General features: G+C 41.4%; 5 protein-coding genes and 1 long non-coding RNA gene across 6 annotated transcripts in view; 4 read left to right on the top strand and 2 right to left on the bottom strand.

The window, feature by feature from the left end:
- Positions 1-1936: 1936 nt before the first annotated feature.
- LOC133716682 (disease resistance protein BAK6-like) lies at positions 1937-5371 on the top strand. Its single transcript, XM_062143357.1, has 2 exons — positions 1937-2929; positions 5363-5371. The coding sequence occupies exons 1-2, from the start codon at positions 1937-1939 to the stop codon at positions 5369-5371; spliced, it is 1002 nt and encodes a 333-aa protein (XP_061999341.1).
- A 1946-nt stretch (positions 5372-7317) lies between these two features.
- Positions 7318-8267, bottom strand: LOC133713638 (protein WUSCHEL-like). The gene is made up of 2 exons (XM_062139672.1): positions 7678-8267; positions 7318-7588 (listed from the first exon to the last, which is right to left on the bottom strand). Exons 1-2 carry the CDS (start codon positions 8201-8203, stop codon positions 7371-7373), a joined length of 744 nt encoding a protein of 247 aa, XP_061995656.1. The 5' UTR covers positions 8204-8267; the 3' UTR covers positions 7318-7370.
- A 2257-nt stretch (positions 8268-10524) lies between these two features.
- LOC133713639 (uncharacterized) lies at positions 10525-12824 on the top strand. The gene is made up of 4 exons (XR_009848167.1): positions 10525-10693; positions 10777-10920; positions 11587-11662; positions 12567-12824. It is a non-coding gene; the product is annotated as an uncharacterized LOC133713639 (long non-coding RNA).
- A 106-nt stretch (positions 12825-12930) lies between these two features.
- LOC133716681 (receptor-like protein EIX2) lies at positions 12931-14394 on the top strand. Its single transcript, XM_062143356.1, has 2 exons — positions 12931-12952; positions 13012-14394. Exons 1-2 carry the CDS (start codon positions 12931-12933, stop codon positions 14319-14321), a joined length of 1332 nt encoding a protein of 443 aa, XP_061999340.1. The 3' UTR covers positions 14322-14394.
- Positions 14395-21079: 6685 nt separating this feature from the next.
- Positions 21080-21658, bottom strand: LOC133716679 (uncharacterized). The gene has a single exon (XM_062143355.1). It carries the CDS (start codon positions 21656-21658, stop codon positions 21080-21082), a length of 579 nt encoding a protein of 192 aa, XP_061999339.1.
- A 593-nt stretch (positions 21659-22251) lies between these two features.
- Positions 22252-24432, top strand: part of LOC133716678 (uncharacterized) — a 5865-nt gene continuing 3684 nt past the window's right edge. Inside the window, exon 1 of the mRNA XM_062143354.1 lies at positions 22252-22448. Within this exon, the coding sequence (XP_061999338.1) occupies positions 22252-22448 (197 nt within the window). The remainder of the gene's footprint in view (positions 22449-24432) is intronic.

Genomic DNA, 24432 nt, shown 5'->3' with positions numbered 1-24432 from the left:
TAAGCGTACCTTTAGGTTGCATTGCTTGGGAATAGTCTAGGTGTAGAGCACTTCCTGCCTAGCGTACGAAGTAAGAAAGGGTAATAGGTTGTGCTCAAGCGTACCGAGCCAACCTGAGCATCTTCATCTAGATTAATTGAATTAGGATTGAACAAATTATCTTGTGTGTGATTGTCGGGAGTGGATGCGTCTTCCCTAGCTAGCTTTATTCTCATTGATTTCAAAACCCATCTCAAAATCTGTTTTCGTTACTTTCTGTCTTCTATATTTTCGTATTTGTTTAGAATAGTAAATCAATTCCGAATAATCCTAAATTTTGTGTGGTAGACGCCCTGTCTGTCTAGTATATCTTTGTAAATTTTCGTAATTTTCTGAGTAGTTTAGATTAGGTTTTTAATTAGGTTTTCGACTGCTGTTCGCTAGGAACAGTGGTCACTTTTGTGACATTGTTTTGAGTAGTTATAACCTTAGTCCTCTGCGGGAAAGACCCTTGTTTACCCTTGCTACAATTGACAATCTTAAGTGTGAATAAGGAAAATCAATAGCTTATAAGTTTAGCTATCAATTTCCACAATGCAAATTTGGCCAAGTTTGACTTGACTTGATAGTGATAGTCAAGTAATAATTTCCACAATGCAGATGTGATAAGAGTACGTTTGAAAAGTTGAGAGATATCATTATCACAATGCAAGTCACCAGTGCCCACATGAATAAATATTTGAACGTAATGGAGACGCAGCAACAACTTTGATTGAAAAGTAGAAAACTTGGACGCAAGTATCTCAGTTTGCTACTACTGCTTGAATCTAAAGAAGTAATAATTTTCACAATGCAAATTCGGCCAAGTTTGACTTGACTTGATAGTGATAGTCAAGTCAAGTAATAATTTCCACAATGCAAATGTGATAAGATTTTGAAAAGTTGAGAGTAGAGGAGTGATCTCATTATCACCGGTAAATAACACTATTTATCATGTTGAAGTAATAAATAAAACAAGAGATTATTTGTGTTTTTTTTTCAGTGTTTTATTTCCAAAACTAAATAGCATAGTTCATATAGGAACTTCTTTATTTGATTTGATCCCTTGGACATTGTGTAGTATCAGCTATTAGAATTGTCAATTGTGTACCCATAGGAGTTATTATTTCAATAATTTTGAAGGAAACACGATTTAGTATGCCTAGTCAAACAATTACAAGTACAATCTTGATAAGTACAAGGATTTCGTATTCCATCTATGATATGGAAATCTAATATATTCTCTCCCTATTTAATCCTAGTTTGACTAGTCGATTACTTATCTAGATTTAATAGGGAGAGAATATATTAGATTTCCATATCATAGATGGAATACGAAATCCTTGTACTTATCAAGATTGTACTTGTAATTCTCTATATAAAGAGACTCATATTATCAATGAAAAACAGAACAAACTTCTGGACAAAACTTCAAAGTATTGAGCAACAATAAGTAAGCTAGGTTATAGCGTTTGGTGACTCCTGTTTTTAGTAATTAAACTTCTCCCCTGAACAAAACTCCAAAGTATTGAGCAACAATAAGTCTATTTTATCAGACACACATACTGTGCTGAACATTTTTTTTTTTTTCGGGAGAAGCTGTGCTGAGCATCCATGAGAATTCCATTACAACTTATTTTAATAAGCTAATAGAAGAAATATCAATCTTTGTTTAACCAGAAATACTTAGTGAGGCAACCATAAAACCTTCCTACCCTTTTTCATATATCTAATCATCTATGCACTCCCACGGTCCCACTTAACCAAAGTGATGCCAGATTGCCTATATATAATTTGGAGTACGCCATATACTGGTATAAACACAGCTACAGTGAGTAGAGACTATTATTATTATAAGTAGCAATGAATTAGAGGGACTGGTACCCATGATCTACTTCCTTACCCGGCAGCAAACACAATGGCTTGCCACAAAGTAGCAGCTGCTTCCTTTCAACTTGTTTCTCTTGTTAGTTTCCTTCTTTTCTTAAATCCATATTCTTCTATTTTCCTTGAAGCCACAACAATATTTGCCAACTCCAATACTGTCGATGATGAGAGGTCCAATGCAGCTTGCATTGAGGAAGAGAGGAAGGCCCTCCTTGAATTCAAGCAAGGTCTTCAAGATCCTTTGCTTTCGCTTCATTCTTGGGTTGGCAAAAACTGCTGCAACTGGCACGGCATAGTCTGCAACAACCAAACAGGCAACATCATCGATCTTCGTCTTCAGGATGCACAAATCTCTGGTACACTTTCAACGTCAATTGGTAGTCTTTCGCATTTGGAAACCTTGGACCTCTACAACAATTCGTTCTCTGGTCCACTTCCAATATCAATCGGAAATCTTTCACATTTGCAAACCTTGGATCTTTCTCGCAATTCAATATCTGGTCCACTTCCAACATCGATTGGACATCTTTCAAATTTGCAGACCTTGAACCTCTACAACAATTTATTCTCTGGTCCACTTCCGATATCAATCGGAAATCTTTCAAATTTGCAGACCGTGGACCTTTCCGACAACTCAATCTCTGGTCCACTTCCAATATCGATTGGACATCTTTCAAATTTGCAGACCTTGAACCTTTCCTCAAACCCAATCTCTGGTCCATTTCCGATATCAATCAGAAATCTTTCGCATTTGCAGGAGCTGCGCCTCTCATGGACTGCAATCTCAGGTCCACTTCCAACATGGATAGGAAATCTGCCACATTTACAGTTGCTGGACCTTAACGACAACTCAAAAATGAATGGAACTATTCCAGAAAGCATCGGACAACTTAGAGAGTTAAAGTACTTGTTTCTCGCGGGTTGTTCATGGGAAGGCTTTATATCCGAAAATCATTTTCGGAACACTAGCAGATTGGACTGGTTTATGCTATCCAGCGAGGCATCTAACTCTTTGGTTTTCAACGTCAGTCATGACTGGATTCCTATCTTCAATCTTACATGTAATACCCCGAAAAATCCAAATTAAATTCCGTGGATTTTTAGAAATGATTTCACGATAGTGGGAACGAGTACGAGGCTCGGAGAAGTTGTGGAATTAGTTCGAACGATCAATTTTCGAAAACGAATGTTATTTAGGGGCTCGCGAAAGTTGACTTTTTATACGTTCAAAATTTGGGAAAACTTCCTTCATGAAAGTTGTAGAGCTCGTCGACACGATCGCGTGCATATGCGGAACGCAAAAATCGAAGTTCGTATGAATTAGTTATGATTTTTGAAAATGTTTCCAAATTAGTATAAAGCTTCCATTTTCGGAAATTTCCGAAAATATTTTCAGAATTTCCAAAAATGGAAGCTCGGAGCTGCAGCCCCTCCCCCGACCGGAAATCGCCTTCGATTTTCTTCCGGCTATTTCTTCCTCCTCCGGCCACCGATCCTCACCAAACTTCTTCCATTGGCTTCGTATGGTCCTTGCGCACCTGTCTGTGGCAGCCTTGCACGGCGGCACGGCCCTAGCGGCGGCGGCGGCCCGGTTTCGATTTAAGCTCGATTTTGGTCAACGCCGGTTTTCTCCTAGCTCCGGCCACCAAAACTTCCGATCCTTGGCTCCATGAACTCCCCTCAACCTGCTGATCATCATACTAGGAGGATTGCACCTAGAGTGACCGGTTTCACGTTCGTCGGAGCTCGGTAAGTTTTCAATCCGAAACGAAAATCTTTCGATCGGTATATCTCGAGCTGTAGTGCATCGTTTTGATTGATTCTTTTTCCAGTGGGTTCCCCTTGATGTTATTAACAACTCTCTAGAAGGCATCGAGGCCTGAAATTGAAGTTTCTACGTCGAAAATCGAGCTCGCCGGTTTCTGGAAATTCTCGCCGGTTTCTGGAAAATTCCGGCCACCTTTATACTGTTCAAGGTAATTTTCGACCCCTTCCGGTCATTTTCAGACTTCATGCTAGTTATGAAAGTTGTTCAGCTTGATGAGAGGAAGAGGAGCAGCCAGGCCCCGCCACCATTGGCGGTGGTCGGCGGCGGCTCTGCCCTTTTTCCGGCGACCTTTTCCGGCCCCCTCCGGGGGTCAAAAATGTGATTTCTTTACAGTTTTAGATTCTACGCATCGATACGGTCGTCTGGATATATTATAATATCATTTTGGAGAAAGTTGATGCATGCTAGGGTTTCGGTTTTTAAGCATTACTTTCGGTTTACGATCTGCGAAGATCTGACCGTCGGTTTTACTTCAAATTTAGATATGTTGATCGTATGACTGTCCCGATGACTTTGTGTGGTCACGGGCGAAGATCCGACCGTTGGATCTTCGCATAATTGTGAATTAGGGTTTTGGAAGGCGATTCGTGAGAATCCGACCGTCTGATTTTCATATAAATTTGTGGAGATGTTTGTAAGGACGATTCAGGAAGATCTGACCGTTGGATCTTCATGATAATTTTTGGAGGATGATCCAATAGACGATCCGTGAGGATCAGACCGTTGGGTTATCATTTAATTTCAATCCGACCGTTGGATTGCCGTTTGAGTATGTTTTTGAGTTATTGTCTAAGTTAAGGTCATGTTTGATTAGGTGATTGACGGTCTTCCTTGGGTGAGCGGTTTTGGTGTGTATTGTGTTGAATTGAAGACGCAGCGGGAATATCGATGTGAGTAAACCTCACTGTGCTCATTTGGTTCATATTACGAACCGAATAAATTTAATTACTTTATTTGTCGCAATTGTGTGAAAATATTTGTGGAATAAATATTTGTTTTAAAATCATATGGACTTGATCAACTACGGTCCATAGGTAAGTAAAACGATTTTAATTATACAAAATGAATTTCTTGGTTTTATTGCATGTGAACTATAGTTGGTATTAGTGATTATTCCTGAGCGGATAATTACATATATATATATTTACGTGATTATATGTGGAATGGTGTGACATTGAAGAGTGTTGAATTGTGGTGATTTAATTATTATGGTTTGAGATGTGACATACCATATTTATTTGTGACGATCATAATTGGTGAGTTCATGTTGATATTCATGGTTGACATTGTGGGATGTCTAGAGTTGGAGAATGTAGGGTTATTAAGTTACCCAGTGAATCGTTCTGAAGGCTGTGGGCCCAAAGTTCGAGGGTTATTAAGTGACCCAGTGAATCGTTCTAAAGGCTGTGGGCCCAAAGTTCGAGGGTTATTAAGTACATCGTTATCAATTGAACCTAGGCCAAGGTGACAAGTGACGATGTAGTTAGAGCTCTAACGTGTTGTCGGGGTAGACAAAAGTGGTGATATAGGTGGTGGAAGGTTGTAGGACCAGTGTGGTGTATTGTGATTTGAGAATTGTGGAAATGGGTTTCTTGTGGATTTCTGTGAGTTCTTGATGTTTTCTTGCAGATGTTGTGATTGTTGGTTGTTTTACTCAAGTTAAAAGAAGTAAAATTTAATAAAATTAACCTTCCTTTCTTGTTTACTCATACGAGCTTTAAAGATTTCTTTAAAGCTTACCGGGTTTTGTGTTGTTGCCAATTCCCGGTGCACTATTAAATTCAAATGGTGTAGCGGGAAATCCTACAGGTCAGGAAGATCAAGGCGGAGTTCGTGCGGGTTAGAGTTTTTGTTTCAGTTTACAGCTTTGTAAATTGTGAGATGTATTATTGAGAGGTGTGAAGTGTGGTAGTTGTGAGAAAAAAATTCAGGACGTTTATTCTATTAAGTTGTATAATTCATGTTTCGGATTTTAATTGTATTTAAAATTCGGGGCGTGACAGTTTGGTATCAGAGCGTAAGGTACATATTTGGTGATAATCAGTACTCCCCGAGTGATGGCCCGTCTGCAGCGGATCCTCATCATATACTCTTCGGTACTGGTATAATCATTGGGTATGTCTTAGTATGGGGTCTAGACAGTGTGTAAGTCCGTAGGACGGTAGAATTTTCTTGTAGGTTCGTTTTAGAATAAGTTTTGCTTCCGAGAGTTGCAATCTTCGAGGAATGGAAACCTCCGGATTTAACTCTGATGAGTCGGTGAGGATTGTTTATGGAAATGAGTTTCTTTTGTACGTAGAAGTGTTTGGTTGAAGGCATGATGTTGACCTATGCATGTACCCAGGTTGGATACGAGTATAAATTGATAGAGATTTTTCCTTCTTAAGTTGGATATACAGATGTTTTTGGATGGGATGTACGTATCAAGGATTAAATATCTTGTTTTGTAATGAGATGTCCTTGTGGAGTTTGTTAGTGGGGTTGAGGTTAGGGAAGAAATTATTGTGGTTACTTCTTCCTTGTGCTTGTAAGTTGTTAAGCAGGGTTTAAGGTGCGAGACAAGAGTTTTATTTTGTGCTCGATGGTTAGAGATGAGAGACCATTGTTGGGTTGTCGTTGAGTACTATAATTCCTTCAGAATCAGGATTGTTGGTAGAATTGGAATTAGTAGTAGTTTTGGTGATTTGGAATTTGAATTGAGTTCGCGAGATGTGTCTTATATACGTGGTTGATGTTGCTTGCATCATTTTGGAACGATACGTTACGATTCACAAGGAAAACTGGATTTGAAATTTATTCATTTGAACACCATGGGTTGATGACCTGACCGTGACTTGTGAATATAGTTTTGTTCAAGTGAATGAAATTGAATTTTGTGGCCTTTGTGTGGTGAACTAGTTTTCTTAAGTTTTGGATCATAGTATGGAGATGGACTGCAGTGAAGTTGAATTGTTGTGTGTTTTAAGTTTAAGTAGGCGGGACACTTAAAGTTTTGCAATGGAGTTGATTTTGGTGTAATTAATTGGGAGAGTTAGAATCAGTTCTTGTGAATGATGTTGGATGAGAGTGTGTGCCTTTGGTGATTGATTTTAGGTGATATAGTTAAACGCAATTTCGGATATTGATTTTAGTGACTTTGTTAGGTATCCATAGTGGTTCAAGTGAATTACTATGTGATATGGAGTTTGATTCGATTTCTGAATCGCTAAATGTTAGGGATTGAATTGTGGTGAGTTTTTGTTGAAGCAATTGATAGATGGAATTATCGAGATTCTATAAGAGTTGTAAGAGTAACTCTAAAGACGTGGGTTTTTCCTAGCTAACTCAGGATGTGTTTAGCTTTATAAATCCCTAATCCTATCGATGAAATTGTTTGTGTTTGGTTTGACTCAGAGGATACTAGCTAGACCTCGATGCTACTTAATTGATTGTTGGATTGTTTTTGAGTGATTGTTTTTATTGCATCATTATGAAAGATGTGTGCAGTAGAGTTGTTTATGGTTTTGAAAATAGTATTGGGTGACCAAGGTTCGATCCTTGGTGTTGTTGTTGGTTAAACAAAAAGAAAAGAAAACATGCACACCATCTTATTGATTTAATATTACAAAAAGGAAATTGGCACTACGCTATACTAAGCCTAATCAGTAGCTCCGGATGGGTTGAGGCTGAGCTCAAGAGAAACTGGAGATCCACGGTTGTAACCGCCTGAGCCACCGAAATAGTAATCATATGCGCTACCTTCCTCGGAAGTAGTCTTCGGGTTACCATAGACGTCCTCGCCGTGCACGGGGAACAGAAGAAGAGTTTCAAACTCCTGGCGAACTCCTCCTCGTTGTTCCATGGAAGATTGTCCTCCTGTTGTGCCAAAAGAGTTGTACTGGTATTAGTATTGAAGGGTGAGGAAGATTATGAAACAAAATTTAAGTAAATAAATCCTTCATTACCAGTAGAAGCAGTGGAACCAAAATTGAGATCAATGGATCCACCAGCACCAGTAGAACTAGTGGACCCAAAATTGATGTCAATGGATCCACCAGCTGGCCCAAAATTGATGTCGATGGATCCACCAGCACCAGTAGAACCAGTGGACCCAAAATTGAGATCAATGGATCCACCAGTACCAGGAGAACTAGTTCCCATGGGCACTTGAGCAGCCTGATTGCACCTCTTCATCTGCTTCTCTCGAGCCCTGACATTCTGGAACCAAAAATAAATGTTCTTGCCCTCAACATGTCCATACTGGTTCAGCTGGAGACAGATCTCGTGAATGTGCTCTGTAGTTGGGCACTTAACTCCCTTGTCGTAGTAAAGATCCTTGAGGATCCTTATTTGATCTGGAGTAGGAACCCACCTGGCACGGCTTCGCCAGAAATCTGTGTTGGCACTACTCCCGGCTGCTTGGTTGTTTCCTCCATCCTCGATTTGTTGCTGGGTTTGTAGCTCCATCAGTTGCAGAGTTCGTGGTTCCATGGTGATGGGTTGAGGGGATGTGAAGATCGAAGAGTAAAGTTGTCGAGTGTTTGAAGGAGTTGTTGTTAAAAGGATTAAGGTCGATGAAGGGGTATTGGAGATCTGAAAGTTCAGAGGAAAGAAGAGATCGAATCTTCAAATGGAAGAAAAGATCTGAGAAAGAAGGATTGAAGATTTGGAGGAAAAGATTGAAGATCTGAGAGTGAAAAAAACTGGGGATTTGAGAAGAGAAAGGCTGAAGAGTTGAGAGAGAAAGGCTTGAGCTCGGAAGAAAATTTCTTTTCCTTTGGAGTGAACAGTCGCGTCTCCAGAATGCACCTATTTATAGAACAAGGTGAGCAGATCTCCACCGTTGGATGAACGATCTCAGAATTTGAATCCACGCGTTGGATTAAAGTCGCCCAGAAACCCGGAAAAGCTGTTGGCGCGTGGAGAGCGTGTAAGGGGACCGAGCGAATCTCGAGACGCTGTGGCAGACAGCTTTCGCCAAAAGTGATCTGCTTTCCGTAAATCACGGAAGAGACGTGTTGTGGCACGTGGAGTGTACCGACAGTTTGTTTTTATTCTATCGCTTATTATAGAATAAATAAAAGGAGTTGCATGGATAGTAACGAGAGCAGCTGGTGCTCTAGTGGTTGAAGAGCAAAGCTCTTGTACAAGAGGTCAGAGGTTCGAACCTTGCCTCTCGTTTATTTTTATTATGTTCGCTTATGACATAATAAGTATAACATTTGTACACATTATATTAAGCACAGCTTGTGCTCCAGTGGTTGGGGACAAAGGTTTCGTGCAGCAGGTTGAGGTTTCGAACATTGCCTCCCCCGTTATTTTATTTATGTCGCTTATGACATAATAAATATAACACGTGAGCATATATTAATGAAGGCAGCTCTTGCTTCAGTGGTTGGGAGCAAAACCTTCGTGTTCGAGGTCGGGAGTTCGAACCTTACCTCCTACAAATATTTTTGGATCTCGTATATGCTTGATATACGGACGCATATACGGTATGCATACGTATATACGGTTTGTATGGTATGCATACGTATATACGGTTTGTACGGTATACATATGTATATACGGTCTATACGGTATGCATACATATATACGGTATACCTACGGTATGTACAATTTCATATTGTAGTCGAGCTGAAAGTTGGTGGGCCGATTGGTAGGCCCAAATAGTAAGCCCAATTGTTCGACCCGAATGGTAGGCCCAAATGTTAAACCCAAATTGGTTCGGGCCGGTTCGAAATGTGGATGGTTCGGTTTCTTCGGCCCAATTGGCCAGCCCTAATGCTTAGCCCAAGGATTGAGCAAGCCCAAGTCATCATCACTGGGTGACATGTTTTGTTGGAGTGCTTTTGAGAATGATTTGTTTTGAGTGATGCATCTCTATTGTTGTGTAGAATAGTGCATGCTTAAGTTTTATTATAGAGATTTACCGTGATGCTAATGGAGTAGCGAAACGCTTTGTGGGAGTCTTTACTGTGCTTGTATGCCAGTACAGGGTGATGATCTATGAGATAATCTCTGTGAAGATCTAAGTGATGATCTATGTGATGATCCACGTGATGATTTTGTGTAATTGATGTGGAGTGATGTTGAGCAGTTGTTTTGTGAATTTACATCGTGATGAAAGGATTTAGTGGCTATAGGAATGTATTTTTATACAAAGGGCTGTGGCTTTGTAGATTACTACAGTTTTGGGAAAGATGGAGATTCAATGGTTAGGTTAACCGTAATCGAGAGCAATTAACTTGCACTTAAATTTCGGGACGAAATTTCTTTAAGGAGGGTAGATTGTAATACCCCGAAAAATCCAAATTAAATTTCGTGGATTTTTAGAAATGATTTCACGATAGTGGGAGCGAGTACGAGGCTCGGAGAAGTTGTGGAATTAGTTCGAACGATCAATTTTCGAAAACGAATGTTATTTAGGGGCTCGCGAAAGTTGACTTTTTATACGTTCAAAATTTGGGAAAACTTCCTTCATGAAAGTTGTAGAGCTCGTCGACACGATCGCGTGCATATGCGGAACGCAAAAATCGAAGTTCGTATGAATTAGTTATGATTTTTGAAAATGTTTCCAAATTAGTATAAAGCTTCCATTTTCGGAAATTTCCGAAAATATTTTCAGAATTTCCAAAAATGGAAGCTCGGAGCTGCAGCCCCTCCCCCGACCGGAAATCGCCTTCGATTTTCTTCCGGCTATTTCTTCCTCCTCCGGCCACCGATCCTCACCAAACTTCTTCCATTGGCTTCGTATGGTCCTTGCGCACCTGTCTGTGGCAGCCTTACACGGCGGCACGGCCTTAGCGGCGGCGGCGGCCCGGTTTCGATTTAAGCTCGATTTTGGTCAACGCCGGTTTTCTCCTAGCTCCGGCCACCAAAACTTCCGATCCTTGGCTCCATGAACTCCCCTCAACCTGCTGATCATCATACTAGGAGGATTGCACCTAGAGTGACCGGTTTCACGTTCGTCGGAGCTCGGTAAGTTTTCAATCCGAAACGAAAATCTTTCGATCGGTATATCTCGAGCTGTAGTGCATCGTTTTGATTGATTCTTTTTCCAGTGGGTTCCCCTTGATGTTATTAACAACTCTCTAGAAGGCATCGAGGCCTGAAATTGAAGTTTCTACGTCGAAAATCGAGCTCGCCGGTTTCTGGAAATTCTCGCCGGTTTCTGGAAAATTCCGGCCACCTTTATACTGTTCAAGGTAATTTTCGACCCCTTCCGGTCATTTTCAGACTTCATGCTAGTTATGAAAGTTGTTCAGCTTGATGAGAGGAAGAGGAGCAGCCAGGCCCCGCCACCATTGGCGGTGGTCGGCGGCGGCTCTGCCCTTTTTCCGGCGACCTTTTCCGGCCCCCTCCGGGGGTCAAAAATGTGATTTCTTTACAGTTTTAGATTCTACGCATCGATACGGTCGTCTGGATATATTATAATATCATTTTGGAGAAAGTTGATGCATGCTAGGGTTTCGGTTTTTAAGCATTACTTTCGGTTTACGATCTGCGAAGATCTGACCGTCGGTTTTACTTCAAATTTAGATATGTTGATCGTATGACTGTCCCGATGACTTTGTGTGGTCACGGGCGAAGATCCGACCGTTGGATCTTCGCATAATTGTGAATTAGGGTTTTGGAAGGCGATTCGTGAGAATCCGACCGTCTGATTTTCATATAAATTTGTGGAGATGTTTGTAAGGACGATTCAGGAAGATCTGACCGTTGGATCTTCATGATAATTTTTGGAGGATGATCCAATAGACGATCCGTGAGGATCAGACCGTTGGGTTATCATTTAATTTCAATCCGACCGTTGGATTGCCGTTTGAGTATGTTTTTGAGTTATTGTCTAAGTTAAGGTCATGTTTGATTAGGTGATTGACGGTCTTCCTTGGGTGAGCGGTTTTGGTGTGTATTGTGTTGAATTGAAGACGCAGCGGGAATATCGATGTGAGTAAACCTCACTGTGCTCATTTGGTTCATATTACGAACCGAATAAATTTAATTACTTTATTTGTCGCAATTGTGTGAAAATATTTGTGGAATAAATATTTGTTTTAAAATCATATGGACTTGATCAACTACGGTCCATAGGTAAGTAAAACGATTTTAATTATACAAAATGAATTTCTTGGTTTTATTGCATGTGAACTATAGTTGGTATTAGTGATTATTCCTGAGCGGATAATTACATATATATATATTTACGTGATTATATGTGGAATGGTGTGACATTGAAGAGTGTTGAATTGTGGTGATTTAATTATTATGGTTTGAGATGTGACATACCATATTTATTTGTGACGATCATAATTGGTGAGTTCATGTTGATATTCATGGTTGACATTGTGGGATGTCTAGAGTTGGAGAATGTAGGGTTATTAAGTTACCCAGTGAATCGTTCTGAAGGCTGTGGGCCCAAAGTTCGAGGGTTATTAAGTGACCCAGTGAATCGTTCTAAAGGCTGTGGGCCCAAAGTTCGAGGGTTATTAAGTACATCGTTATCAATTGAACCTAGGCCAAGGTGACAAGTGACGATGTAGTTAGAGCTCTAACGTGTTGTCGGGGTAGACAAAAGTGGTGATATAGGTGGTGGAAGGTTGTAGGACCAGTGTGGTGTATTGTGATTTGAGAATTGTGGAAATGGGTTTCTTGTGGATTTCTGTGAGTTCTTGATGTTTTCTTGCAGATGTTGTGATTGTTGGTTGTTTTACTCAAGTTAAAAGAAGTAAAATTTAATAAAATTAACCTTCCTTTCTTGTTTACTCATACGAGCTTTAAAGATTTCTTTAAAGCTTACCGGGTTTTGTGTTGTTGCCAATTCCCGGTGCACTATTAAATTCAAATGGTGTAGCGGGAAATCCTACAGGTCAGGAAGATCAAGGCGGAGTTCGTGCGGGTTAGAGTTTTTGTTTCAGTTTACAGCTTTGTAAATTGTGAGATGTATTATTGAGAGGTGTGAAGTGTGGTAGTTGTGAGAAAAAAATTCAGGACGTTTATTCTATTAAGTTGTATAATTCATGTTTCGGATTTTAATTGTATTTAAAATTCGGGGCGTGACATTACATCTCTTAATATCAGGGATTGTAAACTAATGGATACTGCTTTTCCAGTGTGGCTCAGAAGTCAAAAATTCCTCGAGGAATTAATTCTTCGGAGAGTCAGAATTTCAGATACAATACCCGATTGGTTTTGGAGATTTTCACCATTCCTTTGGGATGTGGATTTATCTCATAACCAGTTAAGAGGAAACCTTCCTAAGTCTGTGAGTTCTACTCTTCAATCCGTTATTTTGAAAGCCAACAGCTTGGTAGGCTTCTTTCCACTTTGGCCAAATGTAACATATCTAAGCTTGTCAAGAAATAGATTTTCAGGGCCTATTCCTTTGAACATTGGCCATGAGATGTCAAATTTACAAATCCTAGGTCTTTCTAGGAATAGTCTAACTGGCAGTGTTCCCCCTTCCTTGAGTAAAATGAAGTCATTGGAGGCTCTTGATCTCTCAAGGAATTATTTCTCCGGAAATATTCCTAGGGATTGGACTGGTTTGCAAGATTTGGAGGTCATAGACTTTTCAAATAACAATCTATCTGGCGAAATCCCAAGCTCCATGTGCTCCCAACTACCATCACTCAAATGGTTGAGATTAAGCAACAACAATCTTTCTGGGAATCTTGAGTCGTCTTTGCAAACTTGCAGAAATCTCTCTGCACTTGATCTGACAGGAAACAACTTTTCCGGCACCATAGCAGATTGTATTGGAGAAAACCTTCATACATTGTCTTATTTACTTCTAAAAGCCAACAAGTTCACAGGAAATATTCCTCATCAATTATGCCATCTCTCCTCTCTTCAGGTTTTAGACCTTTCCCAAAATAATATATCTGGCTCCATTCCTGCATGTCTTGGTGGTTTGAAACAAATGACAACAGGAGATAGCTTGCGTAGCGACAGGATGATGAACTTGACGTCGACTAATCGTGTGCATATAGACTTAAATGTGAAAGGAGTAGAATATGAATATATTGATCATGTCATAGGACTCATCAAAAAGTTTGACCTGTCAAGTAATAACCTATGGGGAGAAATACCAGAAGAGGTGAAAAATCTTATGGCATTGGGTAGCTTGAACTTATCCCATAATCATTTGACAGGAAAGATACCAGAGGGTATCGGAAGCTTACATAAGTTAGAAGCACTTGACCTCTCTAGTAACCATCTTTGGGGTTTAATTCCTTCAGACATGACCTCTATGACTTCACTAAGCAAATTGAATTTGTCATTCAACAACTTCTCTGGGCCAATCCCATCAGCCAACCAATTCCCCACCTTTGATCCATCCTCATTTGAAGGAAACTCCGGACTTTGTGGACCCCCATTGCCAATCCAATGCAGCTCAACGTCCCCTAATGATCCAGATGTGAAGGTTGAGGAAGATGAAGAAGATAAGTATGGAAATTTATGGTTCTATGCAAGCACAGCATTGGGGTTCATTGTAGGATTTTGGGTTGTTTTTGGAAGTTTGGTGATAAAGAGGTCATGGAGACATGCTTACTTCCAGTTTCTTGACAATATGAAAGACAAGCTTTGCTTCTGTTTTTGGAAGTGACTCGTTTATCGAGGAGTTTAAGGGCCTGGAAGAAGGTTGATTGAACTGAAAAATGTATAATAATTTGTAATTTATAATTTATAATTATTGTGTTTTTTTGTTACTAGAAATTTAGATAGATTGGGTATATAGACCTGCATCTATCTGAAATATGATCATTATATAAGTAGGAGTGTTTGTTTGCTCCTTGCCAAAAAAAAAAAAAAAAAGTGTCTGTCAGCATGAACAAAAGTTCTATCTCTCTGAAATGTAAGTTGAAAGAGGAAATGTAAAACAGACAAAATATGAAATTGGTGGAGAAATACACTAAACAGTTACAATATGATGATAAGTTATTGACAGTAAAACAGCAAACCCAAACAGAGAATAGGAAAAAGCCTTCACCTCCATATCATTGGAGTAGCGAGAGTGCAGCACTTGTTCATGGAGGTGTTTTGACTGCTCAGAATGAATTTCACTTCTTATTGCCGAAGAGGATAATGGCCGGCCTGAACCTTTGTGCAATCCATCAGCAAAAATAAATGAAGCTTTACACAATCTGAAGTTCTGAACTAGTATTAAAAAAAAAATTAAAAATATGATGGTAGTTGAAGCTGTTCCTGATGACATCTTGGGTATTGCTAGACCCAGAGAAACAACAACAACAACTTGGTCATTGCATAGTGTACGTATTTGGAGCCTTGAGCTTTCTATTAGAAACAAAGTTTCAGGCAACAACAACAACTTGGTCGTTGCATAGAAGTGTATTTAGAGCCTTGAACCTTCTATTAGAAACAAAGTTTCAGGTGCAAGCTGGGTCGGTTTTGGTCCAAACTGCCCACCACACTACGTTTTTGCACCATTTCTTGGTACCAACGTGCGGCAATCAAGCCTAACTGACATTCGACATGCCGAGAAACCTGTTCGGTTTTGGTCAGTCCACCAATGCTGCAAGGTCTGCTAGAAAGTCAGTATGCCATCTTTGAGAAATGTTGACCCACAATATTTGCCAAATTGGCAGTTCTCTTGCAAAAATGTGGTACCGGAATTAAATTCTCTCATCAACTAACCTATGATGATGATGATGAATAGTACTCGTGTATTTCATGCTGCTGCCTGTGTTGTTCGGCGTACAGTATGAAAGGAATAAGCAGCCACACAGATACTTCATTTTGCAGAGTGTGGTGAATAGGAAACTTGTCCTCAGAAGAAGGCCCCCATGGATATCATAAGCACTGAACATCCCATGTGAAATGTGAATGGGATGACTAAGATAAACACTCTTCTTCAAGAATTCTACTATGTTAATTGTGATTGGAAAGCAATGCGCGTCGATCTCTTTAATGTTTTCCTTCGAAGAACGATAACTGTTTTACTAAGCTTATAGCAGAAGGGAATTTAAATATTGGGAACGGCTGTACTAATAGAAATTCATCAAGTTTTCTGGGCTACGAATACAAATATTGACATGTAAAGCTTGTTGAGGAACTTCATCCATCCATCAAAAAATATTCAGGCCAGGAAAAGAAGAAAGGAAAGAAAGGAGGAAATGAAAGGAAAAGAACTTCGCGCAAATAATTTAGTGAGGCAATCATATACCCTAGCTTCTGAATTTTTGTCACGCAGTTGAAGTACAGTGTCTGACTAGACCATTGTGATACATGTGTTCCTTGCAGTATGATAAAGTGAGTAGAAAGTGAGCTCTCATACTAGTTATCTACTTCCTTACTGCAATGGCTTGGCCGCAAAGCAGCTGCTTCCTTTTAGCATTTTATTCTTGCTAATTTGTTTCCTTTAATTCAATATTCTTTTGTTTTCCTTGAAGCCACAACAATTTTCCAATTTCCACTACGGCTTTTCATGAGAGTTCCAATGTTGCTTGCATCAAGGAAGAGAGAAAGGCTCTCCTTGAATTCAAGCATGACCTTATAGATCCTTTGTCTGTGCTCGACTCTTGGCTTGGGGAAGACAGCTACAGGTGGAATGGCATAGTTTGCAACAATCAAACAGATAATGTCATCGAGCTTCTTCTTTCAGATAAACAAATCTCTGGTAAACTTTCAATGTCAATAGGAAGTCTTTCACATTTGGAGACCTTGAACCTTTCCAACAACTCAATCTCTGGTGCACTTCAAACATCAATTGGAAATCTTTCACCTTTGGAGACCTTGGACATTTCTTGAGTTAAAACTAAGAAGCTTTGGAGAATAAGAAGCTTTTGATGATGAACACAATACAATATATTTTTAATTACATGTGCAGAGGCAATTTATACAATCTTATGCAACCCTAATTCTAGACTAACAAGGAAAGTAATCAAATCACAATTACAATCCCGATTCTATACAATTAGTATAATTCTACTCCTAATAGTAATCCTAAAATATCTAAGACTCACAACATCTTGAACTCGATCTCCAGTCGACTTCCAACATCAATAGGAAGTCCGTCACATTTGGTGACCTTGGACCTTTCCAACAACAAAATCCTCGATCCATTTCTGACATCAATTGAACATCTTTCTCATTTGTGTAAAAGAGAGAAACCAATTGGCTGAAGAGATAATTCTCATTGATACAGAAACAATTGCTTTATACAAGTGTGATTGAAAACAGTTCCTACAAGTCAGGAACCCGTTTACTACCTATATTACAAGGAAGGAAAGTTACAGCTATTATACAACTTACATCTAGGGGAAATCAGCTTTAATATAAAAGATATGACAAGATATGACAGATTAGTTTCCTTACACTCCCTCTCAAGTTGGAGAGTGGATGTCTTGCACTCCCAACTTGCGAATCATAGGAACAAAGATATCCTTCCCCAAAGGCTTAGTAAGGACATCGGCAAGCTAATAAGCAGAATTCACATACCTCGTGGTTACTGAACCATCTAGAATCTTGTCTCTAATGTAGTGGCAGTCCATCTCGATGTGCCTGGTTCGCTCATGAAATACGGGATTGGCCGCAATGTGTAGTGCTGCCTTGTTATCACAAAACAGCAAGGCTGGTTCACGAAGAGATAGGCCCAGATCTCTAAGCAGATAACGTACCAAGTCAACTCACAGCACGTTCCTGTCATCGCACGATATTCCGCCTCTGCTGAAGACAAGGATACTGTTTTTTGACGTTTTGACCTCCAAGAAATCAAGGAAGGCCCAAGAAAGACAAAGTACCCGGTGGTAGATCTTCTGGTGACAGGACATCCTGCCCAATCAGAGTCACAATAAGCTCTCAACTTTAGATCATTAATGGAAGAGAAAAAAAGACCTTGTCCAGGAGCACCTTTTAGATAACGTACTACTCTCAATGCTGCCTCCCAATGCATTTTTCTTGGTTGGTTCATAAATCTACTGAGGACATGGACTGCATAAGTGATGTCGGGTCGAGAAACTGTGAGATATATAAGCCTGCCAACTAACCTTCTGTACTTTCCGGGGTCTTTGAGCAAATCACTATGATCAGACAATTTAAAACCTTTCTCCATAGGAGTATCCACAGGTGCAGCTCCTAGTAACCCTGCGTCTTCAATAATCTCCAGAGCATACTTACGTTGACATATAAAAATACCACGTTTAGAACTCGAAACTTCAATACCAAGAAAATACTTCAAGTCACCAAGATCTTTGAGACGAAATTGAGTATGTAAAAAGGTTTTGAGTGCAGCAATTGCCTTCAAATCATTCCCGGTAATCAATATGTCATCAACATAAATCAAAAGCGCAGTAAATGAATCCCCATGCTTTCTAGTGAACAATGAATAATCAGCTTTAGATTGGACATACCCGGCTGACCGTACAGCATCAGAAAATTTCTCAAACCACTGCCGTGAGGCCTGCTTCAAACCATATAAAGACTTGTGTAATCGGCATACCAGATGCTCCTCCCCCTGTCGCCGAAGACCAGGCGGAGGAGACATGTAGATTTCTTCGGTCAAATCCCCATGGAGGAACGCATTATTGACATCCAATTGATACAATTGCCAACCACGAGCGGCAGCCAAAGCCAACAAACAGCGAACAGTAATGATTTTGGCAGTAGGAGAAAAAGTCTCCTGATAATCGACCCCTTCTAACTGAGTAAAACCCTTAGCAACCAAACGGGCTTTATACCGTTCAACAGAACCGTCAGCGCGGTGTTTCACCTTATAAACCCAACGACAGCCAATAGGAACCTTACCAGCCGGAAGTGGAGTCAGAGTCCAAGTGCGGTTGGCTTGAAGAGCCTGGATTTCGGAAAGCATAGCATCCTGCCATTCAGGATGAACAACAGCCTCGGAATAGGTGCGTGGCTCGGTAACATTGCTGATGGTGGCCGTGAAAGCTCAGTGGTGTGGCAGATACCGATGATAAGAGACATAATTAGCCAATGGGTAGCGGGTACCGCGGGTCGGACTTGGCAGCAAAGAGGACAATTGGGATGAGGGAACGGTGGAGCAGATAGCATAGGTGAGGCGGTCTGGTGGACGGGTCTGGCGGCTGGAGAGAAGGAGAGGGGCCGGCTCGGGATTGGGAAGAGGATCGAGGTCAGCAGCCAGAGCAGGAGCGGGGAGGGGTGATAGGGAAGGAAACGCCGGCGCCGGAGAAGAAGGAGAAACAGGCAAAGAAGAGATCCGCGCCAGAGAAGAAGAAGGAACAGGCGAAGAAGGGTCATATGGGATAGAGTCGGGGACCGAAGGCTGCGTCGAACGACGGCGAGAATAGGTGCGGAGGGCGGGTGGTGGGGGCGGCGAAGATGATGGCGGAGGGGAGGGAGGGAAAGTGGGTGGAACGGGATCAGGAGAAGGGGACGACGAAAGAGAGGGACTAGGGGAAGACGACGCAGGAGAGGAAAAAGGAAGGTCAAAATCGGAGGTGGAAGTGGATGGGTGAGGGAGTAAGGGAATAGGGCCGGGTTGATGGTCCAAGGAGGAGGCAATAGAACTGGGCTGATTAGAATAAGGAAAGATGGCTTCGTGGAATTGGACATCTCGGCTAGTGAAGACCTTCTTACGAGACAAGTCAAACAACTTGTAGGCTTTCTGACTGATGGGATAGCCGATGAAAACGGACTGAATGGCACGTTGGTCGAATTTATGAGAGGGGTGAACGTTTGAAAGAGAGAGTGGGAGAAGGTAAGGGGTTGATTATGTGGACTGCGGTAAGAGCGCACTCCCCCCAAAATTGAGAAGGGAGATGTGCTTGAAATTTGAGGGCACGAGCCACTTGAAGAATGTGGCGGTGCTTGCGTTCCACAACCCCATTTTGTTGGGGCGTGTAAACGCAAGAATGTTGGAAAACAACACCTTTATCAATGAAAAAAGAGCGAAGGGATAGGAATTCACTACCATTATCACTACGGAAAGTTTTAATATATATGAGAATCAAATTGAGTGATAACATAGTTGAAAAATTGTTTAATGAGTGATTGGGGTTCATCTTTATGGCGCATTAAAAAAATCCAAGTAAAACGTGTATAGTCATCAACAATGGTAAGAAAATAATGAGCACCAGAAATAGAAGGAAATCGATATCGACCCCAAATATCACAATGAATAATTTCAAATGGTTTGACAGAAGAGATGGTACTAGTATTAAAAGGTAATCGACTCTGCTTAGCCAAAGGACATATGTGGCAAGCATTATTAGACGAAATGGAAACATGCAAAAATGTCTTAGCAATGAAACTTAAACAAGAGGATGACACATGCCCTAAGCGGTTGTGCCATAGATCAGTGGAGGTGATGGTAAGATGACAAGCCGGGCGTTTGGTGGGAACAGAAGGAGCGGGCATGGATTTCTCCGTCGCTAGTGCCACCAAATAATATAAGCCGTTGCGTTGTTTACCCAAACCAATCGTCCTCCTCGTAGCCAGATCCTGCAAAATACACCAATATGGGTAGAAAGTCACTGAATAGTTGAATCCTCTCGTCAATCGACTAACCGATAATAAGTCGACTTTAAATTTAGGCACAGATAACACATCATGGAGATAAAACATAGTATTCAGAGGTAAAGATCCTTTAGCAAAAATGTTAACTTTATCTCCGCTAGGTAATAGAACAGGTGGGAATGAGCAATTATTATTTTTATGTAATAATTGTGTAGATGAAGTAATATGATCTGTCGCACCGCTATCAATAATCCAATTGCGGGAAACGACCTTAGACAAACCTGGTTGTGTTACGGCATTTGCTTTGGAACTCGAGCTGGCATCTGAATTGGGCTTCAAAGTCTGATTACTAAAAGCAGTCATAAACTGTTTAAATTGGGCTTCAGTGAATGTCACCGGCGGCCCACTATCATCTTCAACAGACTCATTGACTTGATTTGCCGTAGGAATTGCTCTGGATTGCTTCGAAAAGCATGTGCCTTGTTTCGCTTTGGGGTGACCTGGGGGATACCCGATCAGTTGATAGCAGGTCTGTACCCAGTGGCCTGGATCTCCACAGTAGGTACAATGTGGTCTCCCCCTGCCGGAGCCTTGCCGCCGTTCGGTATCAAAACGGCGTCCTTCTGGAGATGCAAAATTGCGTTCTGGGCGTTGGATATGCCGATCGTTCCTCTCAAACCGTCCTCCTCTTCCTGAATTGAAAGTGAGTCTTCCAGGATTGCGTACTGCCATGGCTGCGCCTGAAGGTGATTCCGCACCAGGATGAGAAGCACCAAGTGAGCGTTGTTTCTCGTCTTGAGAGACTGCCGCATAAGCTTGTCAAACCGTTGGTAAAGGGTTCATCAGGAGAATCTGGCCACGACAAGAACTGTAAGTTTCATTCAGTCCCATTAGAAATTGCATAAGTCTTTATTGCTCTGCTTGTGCTCCTCGAGATGTCTCTGAATAGGAAGCTAGTTCATCCCACAATCCTTTCAATTTTGTATAATAAGCTGAAACTGACAACTGTTCTTGACGAAGACAAGCGATTTCTCGCTGAATTTCGAAGATACGCGGAGCACTACCTTGGAAGAATCGCTCACGGAGGTCTTCCCATACTTCGTGAGCAGTAGGATAATAGATGACACTGTCGGTGATTTCTGAATCAATGGTGTTGATGATCCAAGAATGGAACATATCATTACAACGCGACCAAGTCGCATAACCTTCTGGGTCTGTTTCTTCTGAGGGAGCCTTTATTGTGCCGTTCACAAAACCAAGCTTGTTCTTAGAATTCAGGGCTAGGGTCATAGCCTTTTTCCATCCCGCGTAATTGTCTCCATTCAGGGGCTTAGAGACTAGGACTAGGCCTGGATGATCTGAGTGATGGGTGAAAAAGGGATTAGAAAGGTCTGATTTCGTCATCTCAGATCTAGGAGAACTGGAGGAATCGGCTTTTGACTTGCCGTGATCTTTAGATGGTGATAGGAGGACATCGTCGGTGCCCATGTTGGCCGGAATGATGAGGGAATGAGGATTAGGCTACACGAGAAGTTAGAGTGCAACAGATGAGAAGAGTCAGGATCTAGTCCTGCTCTGATACCATGTAAAAGAGAGAAACCAATTGGCTGAAGAGATAAATCATGCTTAAAGATAATCATATAAAACATAAATTAAAGTAACAAGGCATGCTTAAAAAGATCAATATTATCTAGGGCTAAAGGGGAGAGCTCCGCAAAACTCGGACTGGTAGGCGTCTAGGGTTGCTAACTTGTTCTCGTCCGGTGGCGCTCTTTGTCGGCGGTGGTTCACCTCGCCGGTGAGGGCTGCTGCCGGACGGGGATTCTAAATATGCCTGGAAGCTTCTTGGAGAAGGTTTTGGTTCGGGATTTGGGCCTGGATGGCTTGGCGGCGAGTCCCAGCGACGGGGCCTCAGGCCGGTGGTTGTGTGTACATGGGTGGGGCACCTCATTGAGGGATTTCCATATCCGGTGAGTCGAAGGTGACTGAGCGGCGGTGGAGGATCCTGGATCGGGGAGCACGACGTGGTGCAGTGGTTTCTGTGGCGGCGTAGCTCGGTGTGGGGCTTTGCGACTCAGGGCATGGCGGCGGGGGTTGTAGCGGCATGGGTCGTTGGGACGACATTGGGGTGCGGCGGAGGAGACCACTGGAACTACGCCGGAGGTGTACGCACGGCCAGTCGGCTGAGGAAGTTGAAGTTTGGGCTTGGGCCAAACCAATCTTTGCCGGACCCGAGTTTTAGCCTTTTTCATGGGGCTGTCCTTTTTGGGCTGCTAAGGTGGGCTGGGGTGTTTGCCCTAGGCCCATCCCTATGTTATTAGTTTGTCTAATTACAATAAATTCCTTGTATTAGGAACACTCTATGTACTTCTAGCGCCTCTGGAGTAGTACCGAAAGAGGGTATCCGCTACCTCTACGTCTTTAAATGTCTAATGAATTGGTCTATTTCTATGTATCATTATGGGTACTACCACTATCTTCTTGTCTGTCTATAGATGGCAGCGGAAAGATATGTAACGGCCTATTCTAGCCTGAGATGAATATATTGACACTCGCCCTTTGGGTTTGGGTTTGATTCAAAAAAAAAAAAAAAAAAAAACATGCTCAAAAGTTCTAATTATAAACAATTAAATATACCATAGTATGAAATTAAATAAATAAAAGAGAAGATATTTGGTTTCAAGCAAATAAAATAATCCTAGCGCACGCGCGTGTTGATGCAGGCGTGAGTAGCGATATTTTTTTTTGGGCTTGAGAAAAATTGGGCCGCTTCCTCTCTCTTTTCAGCAGTGGGCCACGGACCTTGTTTTTTTTTTCTGGGCCACAGGGCATAATTTGCTTTTTTTTTTTCTTTTTTCTTTGGGCCGGGTCTTTTCTTTGGGCCCGGTCACCACTTTTTTCTTCTTTTTTTTTCTCGTCTTCTTTCTTCTTCTTTTTTTCTGGTTTGCTGCGTTCTTGCCTGTGGTGTGCAGCAAAGTGGCTGCTGGGATCGGTGGTGCAGCGCGGGGTTGGGTAGGCTGCACCGACGCTGGGTGGGCCCTGATACAGGCGGGGGGGGGGGGGGCACCGGGCCGTCTGCCGTCTGTGCTGGCAGTGTGTTGCAGGTGGCTTGGGCTGCGCAGGCTGGTTGTGAGGCCGCTGGCCTCTGCAAGGCGGTGGGCTGCGCGGGCAGGGGGTTTCGCAGGCGTGCGAGGGGCAGTGGGGTGCTACGTTGTAGGTATCACGGTGGGCAGGCTGCTGCAAGCGCGGGGAAGGCTGCTGCAGGCGCGGGGAAGCGACTCTGCGACTGGGTCTGGTGCTGCAGGGATCGGTGCTCGGATCGGTGCTAGGATGGGCTGCAGGTGAGGCTCCAGTGAAGGGGAGCAGGTGAGGCCCGTGTAATGCTCGACGGGGTTGATGCGGGCTGATGCGCGGGGCTGCTGCTGGCTGCGCGGCCGGGGAGAGAAGAAGAAATTTTTTTTTTTTTTTTTTTTTGTGTTTTGGGCGGCAGAAAAAAAAAATTTCTAGGGTTTGCAAGGGTTTTTTTCTTTGGCTATGGGTTCTGAGCGTGCCGATAATGTGTAAAAGTAAAGTTAGAATTGGAATTGATCTACTCATTTCATTTCATAGCCCCTTATATAGGGATAGAATTACAATGGAAACATCGATTAACATCAATTACAATAATGATAGTAAATGCAGATTGTGATGTGATTGCAATTCCTTGATTCCCTCTTTCATCAGTTTCTTTGACGAATACACATAATGTGTTTTTCCTTTAACATCTATTACTTTTTCTTTTTTTTTTGAAAAATTATATTCATTTTTGTATCATAGAGTTGGAATTGCAGTTTGTCTGTGTTGTACATTAAGTCATTATTATATCTGAGATGACAAAAAGGAAAACAAAATAGGGGAAGTCCTATGATATTGAAATATATTTTACATAAACAAAATATAAGATATAGTAATACTTTGATAATGTACATAACACGTAACACATATTTGAGAAGATAGGGCATTAGACTAACTTTTTGATCATATTTTGGCATCTCAACCGTTCAATTTTTAGGTCTTAATGTGTAGATCTCTAAAAATTTTCAACCAAATTGATTATCGTTAAGGCATTCAAAACGGCGATTTAAAATTATAAGTATGAACGATTCAAATTTGACAGATTTGGTTCATCCATTGATTTAATCTAGTTTGATATTTTACTGAAAATTTTATATATATATATATATATATATATATATATATATATATATATATATATATATATA

Source organism: Rosa rugosa, chromosome 6 (genome assembly GCF_958449725.1).
Source record: "Rosa rugosa chromosome 6, drRosRugo1.1, whole genome shotgun sequence".
Taxonomy (NCBI): domain Eukaryota; kingdom Viridiplantae; phylum Streptophyta; class Magnoliopsida; order Rosales; family Rosaceae; genus Rosa; species Rosa rugosa.
This window is presented reverse-complemented; position numbering and strand designations above follow the sequence as displayed.